Raw genomic sequence first — 8,082 nt, 5'->3', positions numbered from 1 at the left:
AGTTTCTAAAAACCTGTACCAAATTGTATGAAATATTTGGCCTGTGCAGAAATGCTCCAGAATCCATTCAGCTCAGGGATGTCTTTTTCATGTTATTTCTGTCATCTCTGGATCATTTTATTCAGCTAAGGGGAGACTTTTTGAACTGGAGCAGTCAGACAAATGTTGAATAAAATTAACTGCTAGCAGCAAGAATATACTAAACAGGACATCATCCAGATTCAAGTAATTATTTCCCACAACATGAACAATGACAGGAATGGTGGGCTTGTCTCTCAGTTCACCAGATCAGCTCATGGTGGTGGACGGCTCATAATGAATAAGCCCCTTTTTCATCATGCAGCCTCCTCTTGTCCATGGCTCGCCGGTAACCAGTCTTATCTTTCAGCTTGTGGATGATGTGGATGCAGAGGACAATACACATGAGCTGGAGGCCACCCAGGGCTGCCAGGATTGAGCACCAAATGGCCTTATTGTCATCCAACCAGAATTTGAGCGGCGCACCACATCCACTCTTTGGAAAATTAAAACACTGCATTGGTGGAGTTGCATGGTAGCTGTAGCTTGATTAACTTCCTTTGGGCTGAGACTGACTACTAAATGATTTCTACTGTTCATTACAAAGTTAGTTTTTCATAGTAAAGACACAATACTACTTAACCCTATCAATATGATGACATATTTTTAGTTTATTCTTCCAACAACAAAATGATTGTATTCAGTTCAGGAAGGACATCTTACAGTGAAGGGGCTAATAAAACTGTTCTTGTATTGAACTCCTCAGGTTTGAAAAGGCTCTCCTTAGCTGAATAAAACCATCTTGTGATAGAAAAAATACAATATAAAATATGTTCCTGAAATGAAGTGGTTAAGCTAAGACTGACTACTAAATCATACAAATTAAATTTTCTAGTTAGTACAGTACATTACATTATTATGGTTACAAAAATAAAACTGTCAACACAATTACTACTGCTAATACTGATGTGAACTATTCTGGAATAAACTATATTAAATAACTATGTCTATCAAATTGACAATACTAATGTACTGTACACTACTGTGCAGTATTATACCCTCCTTTGATTTAAAAAAAAAAAAAAAAAAAAAAAAAAAAAAAAAAAAATCAGTGGATTGCTTTCACAGAATGCAAAGTTTATATACATGAGGTAAGATACAATAATAGTACAAAACTACAAGAAAGTAAAGTACTATATCTGTGAAATCCAATGTGCTGCGGAGAGCTGAAGTGTTGTTCGAAAGGAACAAAGGGCTGAAAGGGTGTTTCTATGGGGGTGAGGGAGTTAGTTTAGGGAGATTTCAATTTCCCCATTTTTTATATATTTATTTATTTATTTATTTTTTTTTTAAGGGCACCAGTAGCCCACCATCACTCACTTAAAGAGGTGCTACTTTCAGGTGACTGCACTGACTGACAAACACAATGGTTTCCTGCAACGTGGGTGACCATGAATTGTATTACAATGGTGGGTGATCGTGGTAGTTCAGTGGCCTAGAGGCTTACTGGTTGCATACAGTACTGCTCAAGGATGGGCTACTGGTCACTCTACCCATAAATTTCTTGGATGAATAATCTAACCCTGGTCCCCTATGTTTTAGTTTTCAGTCATAAAGGCTCCAATATGCATGCACATAGACTTGGTAGCCTAATGGTGGCTCTCCATGCTGCTCATATCTTTAGCACCCACTCTATTCAGTCCCTTATCTTTGAGGTCACACTGTGAATCTCATCTCATATCTTTTTTTATCTGCCTCTCGCAACTCCACCCTTACTGTTCACACCTCTCATCCTCTGTGCCACATTGTCATCCTCCATGTGTCCAAACCATCTCAATCTACCCCTTCTCATCACATCATTAATCTATTCAAGTCCTGTCCATCCTCTTAACTCTTCATTTGCAATCCTAACCTCCCAGGTCTGTCATTCACGGATGCATTACACATGCATTTGATCATTTTCAACTCCGTGCATTTGAGCCTACAGATATTCATCTCCTCCTTTACTTTTGATTGGGGCAACAGAGAACTAGATGAAGCATGGATGACTTTTTTCTCTTTAATACTGATTTCATAACTTTCTGTCAAGACTCATTTCTGGTGCAAGGCATATGGGATTCACTAAACTGCAAGGGGAGTTACATTTTGTTAAGACTAAAAATAAAAAAAAAAACATGTATGGAAACATGGTGAAGAAATTACACAGGGCTTCCACTTTTATACCATACTTCTTTGTTTTGGCTTGGCCTAGACAACCAAAAGCTAGGAATTCATAATGACACCAGCACATTATTACTCACTTCTCTTGACACAAATGAAGTTGTTTAAAAGCATCTGAACTTACAATGACTATGACTGGAGTTGTTTCAAGGACTGCAGCACATAACACGTATATTGTATTAATCTATGGTAAAGAAGAATAGTGACAACTTATACATGTATGAGCATGTGTGTCCAGTGAAGCATGATACCTTAGATGTTCATGTGTCCTGATAAATTTTCTTTACCTGCTGATGATCAGAGTTTCTACATACCTGCTTGAGTTGCTGAGCATTTGTGACGGAGTCAGCTGTGGCCTCCTGCACAGTGTCATAGCAGGAGTTACTGATTGGGTAGTTGGTGTAGGCAAATTCCTTTGGTCCATAAAACCCACAACAATTGAACTGGAATATAATAATATGCAGATAATTCAGAAGATCTTGAATTACTATGCTTTAATTTGCTTTATTTATTTTGTTCATAAAGACTCCAATATGCCTGCATGCATCAGCCTAAATCACCTAATGGAGCTTTCCACAAAGCATGATCTCTGGTAGCCCTCCTATTCAGTTCCTTATCCCTGAGGTTACACTCTATGACCTCCTTCCAGGTCTTTGCTGGTCTGCCTCTTGCAACCCTACCCTTGACATTCACACCTCACACCTTTCACATCCAGTTGTCATCTTCCTTTCAACATGCCCAAACCACCTCAATCTACCCCTCTTCATTGCAACATTAATATATTCAAGTTCCATCCTTCCTCTCAACTCTTCATTTGCAATTCTGGCCCTCCAGGCCTTTAATTCAAGGATGCATTACACATCCATCTACTCATTATCATTTTGTTCATTTTAGCCTAAGAATATTTTCTTCCTATACTCCCAGGTCTCACTACCATACAGCATTACACTCCTAACACATGCTGTATAGCTGCATACAAAGACCCCTTTGTATGGAGACAGAGTCCTCTCAAAATCAGGAGATGCAACAGCTCCTTGAACTTCCTCCAACCACTTCTTACCCTAGCCACAGAGCTAGCTCCAGCCACACCTCCTGCACACGTGTCCAAATAGGAAAATTCCTCGACACCCTCAAGAGACTTTCCAGCAAGATCAATCTTTTCATGCCTCTCAATCTCTACATGCTCTCCCAGATAAACCACACATATGAAATCAGCATTATTTTGCAACCTACCTCTAATACCACTACATCTCTTATGCACCCACTTATCAGAAACACTGCACAAGGTGGAGTTACTTCCCATAACCTTATGGCAAACTGAACAAGGCCATACTCCCTCTGCTTTGACAGTAGCACCACCAGCACTAAATATCATTACTTTTGTTTTATCCGAGTTTACCCTCAAACCCTTGTACCCAATTCCATCTCTCCACTGCCTAAATCTTTCTTCCTCCTCCCTCTCATATTCCACAATTACCACCAAGTTATCAGCATACAACATCTCCCACAGGAGTCCATTTCTGAAGTCCCATGACAGACTTTCATGCACCATGATAAAAAATAAGTGGGCCAAGACTGACCCCTGATGCACACCAACATTCATAGAAAACTCATTACTCAAATCTCCATTCACCTTCACCAGGGTGCGAGCACCCTCATACATTCCTAGAACCAACTTCACTCCTTGATACCAAGCTTTCTCATTACCCACTTCACCACCTCCCTAGGGACTCTGTCAAGGGCTCCCTCATCTTTTTTTATATATTTTTCCTGAAGCTGTTGGACAATGAATATTGCATCAGTGGTCCCTCTCCCTGGTGTAAACCCAAACTGTACTTCGTCAATATTCACCCTTTCCTTTATCATACCTTCCATGACTCTCTCCATTACTTTCATTATCTGGTCCAAAAGTTTTATGCCTCTATAGTCTCCTCTCTCCAGGGTATCACCCTTTCCCTTATACACAATCACACTACAGCCAGCCATCTGGAACAACATACTCATATAGAGTACTGTATAATCAAATTTATCATGTCAGTAACTAAACCCTCTCCTATATCCCCTGAGGCATTCAACATTTCAGCTGCCAACCCAGACACACATCTGCCTTCCCAAACTGCATCCTGCCAATTACCCTGCTCACAGTAGCAGGATCAATCAAAGACCAAGGGCCAAACAGCAGATCCACTGACTCCAAACCTTCCCTGCTCCTTTCAAACTCTTCATTCGGCAACCAGTTATAACGCTGTCTCCAGGCATCTTTAGTATCTTCAATGTCTACCACTACTTTTCCTTCAATCTTCGCACACTACTCACCAATGATACCCCTGTTTTCTGTCTTCATCTGTTTTGCCACAATACCACATTCTTCCTAGTGGCACTATTAAGGTTATCCAGCAAAAGTCTCTGAGACTAAGAATTTGCACTGTATAAATCCTTTCTGGCCCTAAGCTTGGCAACCAAGCATTCCTCTCTCGTACCACTCCTTTTCCATTCCTGGAAAAGTGTTCGTTTCTCCTTAAGTGTGGTTCCTACATCCTCATCCCACCACCATGTTACCTTATGCCTTGGTAGGCCCTTTGTTCATCCATGAACTGAATCAGTGACACTCAAGAGACTGTTCTTGAGAACTCTGTGCTTCTCATTAATTTTTTGTCTACAGTTCCATGTTTGGCCACCACTTTATTCAACCTTCTATAGATGGCATCCTTTACTGTCTGTTTTTTAACTTTCACATTCTCCTCCTGAGTGCTTCTTTAACACCATGTCTCATATCAGTAATTTGTGTTGTTGCACACACTCTCTGCTCCCTAGAACTTTAACATTCTTCACAAATCACCCACCAACCCTCCTGACCAGGAAATAGCCAATCTGGCTACTGATGCTTCCTGATTCATATGTAATCAACCTACTCTCTCTCTTTTTCCTATAAATCATGTTGCACACACTTATGTTTGCTGCCTCCCCTATTTCCAGGATCCTTTTCCTGTTTACATTCTTGTACCACACACACAACCCCTGTGCACCCCTTAACCCATTTGAGTCCAGTGTCCTCTAATAGGAGACGGAATTGAGCATTCTCGAAGGTTAACAAAGGGGGGAACCCTGGGGCGGGGACCTACGAGCTTCGCAACTCTGAGCCGAGAGGCAGAGGGCGGTATGCCTAGTACCTGTACGTCCCAGTCCCTCCCACAGCAGCCGTTGGAGCTAATGGGTTAAACACAGGTGAAATTATCATTTCCTTAATCTATTTGAGCCCAGTGTCCTCAACATAGGATGGGACTGGGCATTCATGAAAGTTAATAAAGGGGGGAACCCTGGGATAGGGACCTATGAGCTCTGCGACTATGAACCGATAGGTGGAGGGTGGTACGCCTATACTCAGTTTTTTTTATTGAGGCGAAGATGCACTTGACTGGTAGGTGAAGATTGGCTGAATGCAACATTACTTTATAATCTCATTACTTGTTAGTATTGCTAATTGACAACATATATCTGAGGGGGAAACTTGGGTTAGTAAATGTTATTCAGACATGTTGCATTCAGCCAATCATCACCAACCTGTCACATGCACCTTTGCCTCAATGACAAAAAAATGAGTATAGTACCCTTACGGCCCTCCCATAGTAGCCCTGGGAGCTAATGGGTTAATATCGCTGTTGCACCCCACATGACCACATTTTGCCAATACAAAAAGGGTATGTCCAAATAATCTTAAAAATCTATGATTATGAAGCCTTGAATGACATGTGACTGATTATCAAGTCCGTTTCACTGGGCATGCTGATTGATAGTTTTACCTTTGTGCTTTCTCTTTCTTTGATTATGCATTTTACCTCACACCCCATCACTCAGTGAAAGTCTAGGCTGAGATAAAAATAATAATAAATTCTGGCAATCACTTACATTATTCTGAACAATGTTGCGAGTACCCTGATTCACTTCAGCCCAGCCATTGATCAGAATATCATCCATCTGAAATGAGAAATACACAATACAACTTTACATGATTGTCACAAAATGTGGATAGACAGTACTGGCATGCAATATTTTGGTCAACTATGGTTACTAATTTGTGACCTCATGATGGAAAAGCAGAAACTATATCAAAGAGTTGCAAAAATGTGGGAAAAAAAAAAAAAAAAAAAAGGATAAGATTGGATGAATACTAACTAGTGTAAGTAAGGAGTAGATGGAAATATTTGAAAGAGCATGTGTAAGAGAAGTAAATGTCTAACTGAGTGGCTAATGTCACCACAGCCATTCAACACAATACTGTATATACCATTTCTATTCATTAGGTAATGGGAGAGGTTAAAACTCAAGTTGTGGATATAAGGGTGGGCATGGAGACTAAACTGTGAAGGATTTAGTATCCCAAATATTATGCATGCAGATGATGCTGTGTTGCTTACAACTGTAGTACTAAGAGCTTAGCAAAGTTGTTTAGAGTTTTGTGAACATCTGTGAGTGGTATGGTTTCAGTGTAAACTGATGGCCAGTGAGAGAGAAGATGGCTCTTAAGTATGAGGTACCGAAGAATGGAGACTTCAGCTGGTGAAGAAGTCTAATGCAATCATGCTACATCTTTTCTGCTTTATTCTGGCAAATGCTAGTTGTAATCAGCTCTAGCAAGGCAATCCTACACTGCAAGGACCAGAAATGTCACAAATAAGTCTTTCAACCTGAGTATAACTTTATCATTTAATTCTGCCTAACATTACGTTATTTAATTCACCTGTGGTACAATGTCCTTGGACTGCAATGGTTAAGTACCTCAATACAGTAATATAAAAAAGAGGTAAATGTGCAATGGAAATGGAGAATACACTTGTGTTGGGAAAAAAATAACTTTGATGTGAAAAAGAAGTCTGAGTATGGAGGTTGCAAGAGAATTGAATGAAGTTGTGTTCCTGTCCACATTAACTTATGTATGTGCAAATCTGGTTGGGCATCAGTTCAAAGAGAACAATGGAGGCAAGACTATTAAGGACTACGTGGAGTGACAGTAAGAAAAATAATGTGATCCACAAATCACATGCAGTAAGCAAGTCTTCTGGTAACATGATAAAACAAGGCATGTTTGAGAGGTATGGTCACATTACAAGAATGAATGTAAAAAACAGTGAAGAAATGCATATATGTGAATGAGTCTGAAGACAGGGAGACGGCATGGTAGGTCAAGAAAGTGGATGGATATGCTTAATGTGTGAGAGAATGTCAGGCATGGAAGTTGATAAAGCGTGAAAGCTGATAGGTAATCAAGTTGGTTGGATGAAGTACAGTATGTATGGAGAAGCACATGACAAGGGTTTGGCACCCCTTTTGAACTTAATATTCAACAGAATGACTCTCTGGCAAATGTATGTGAAGTGCATCAATAAAGAAAGAAAATAATAATACAAGCACAGTGTTAGGAGTGTAAAGCGGAATCAGCATCCCTGGGGCTTGAACGATGTGTGAAGGGCTAAGTGGTTCTTTCACTGGGTATGCTGGTGATAATTCTCCCACTTTCTCTTTCAATGTTTTTGGATTCTCCCTCTCCACATCCTTAGGTTGGAGGAGGAGGAGGAGGAGGAGGAGGAGGAGGAGGAGGAGGAGGAGATGATTATGAAATGGATGTAAAAGGTAAATGTAGAGACACAGGTAGGGACAGACACCATGAGGTGCTTAGCCACAGTGTTCATCTCCTTAACTTAGGCTTTTGAGCCTGTGGCAGTTTTTTAACTCAATATTCTGGGATACAAGGCCTCTGCATCATCCAGGTTACCACAGCTCTCTCCCCTCACTGCTATATACTGTACCTGTACTTTATAAAGTAAGTAAATACATGTGTAGTTCAGT

General features: G+C 40.3%; 1 protein-coding gene across 1 annotated transcript in view; it reads right to left on the bottom strand.

Annotated features, from left to right (window-relative positions):
- Positions 1–310: 310 nt before the first annotated feature.
- LOC145392394 (tetraspanin-2A-like) overlaps positions 311–8,082 on the bottom strand; it is a 71,030-nt gene continuing 63,258 nt past the window's right edge. The window contains exons 5-7 of the mRNA XM_080266796.1: positions 6,145–6,213; positions 2,553–2,681; positions 311–514 (exon numbers count right to left, since the gene is read on the bottom strand). Coding sequence (XP_080122922.1) covers positions 311–514; positions 2,553–2,681; positions 6,145–6,213 — 402 coding nt within the window. The remainder of the gene's footprint in view (positions 515–2,552; positions 2,682–6,144; positions 6,214–8,082) is intronic.

The sequence above is a fragment of the Coenobita brevimanus genome, chromosome 22, assembly GCF_032717465.1.
Source record: "Coenobita brevimanus isolate Jiangsu-jjx chromosome 22, ASM3271746v2, whole genome shotgun sequence".
Lineage (NCBI taxonomy): Eukaryota > Metazoa > Arthropoda > Malacostraca > Decapoda > Coenobitidae > Coenobita > Coenobita brevimanus.
Note: the sequence above shows the minus strand (reverse complement) of the source record. Positions and strands in the feature narration are given on the sequence as shown.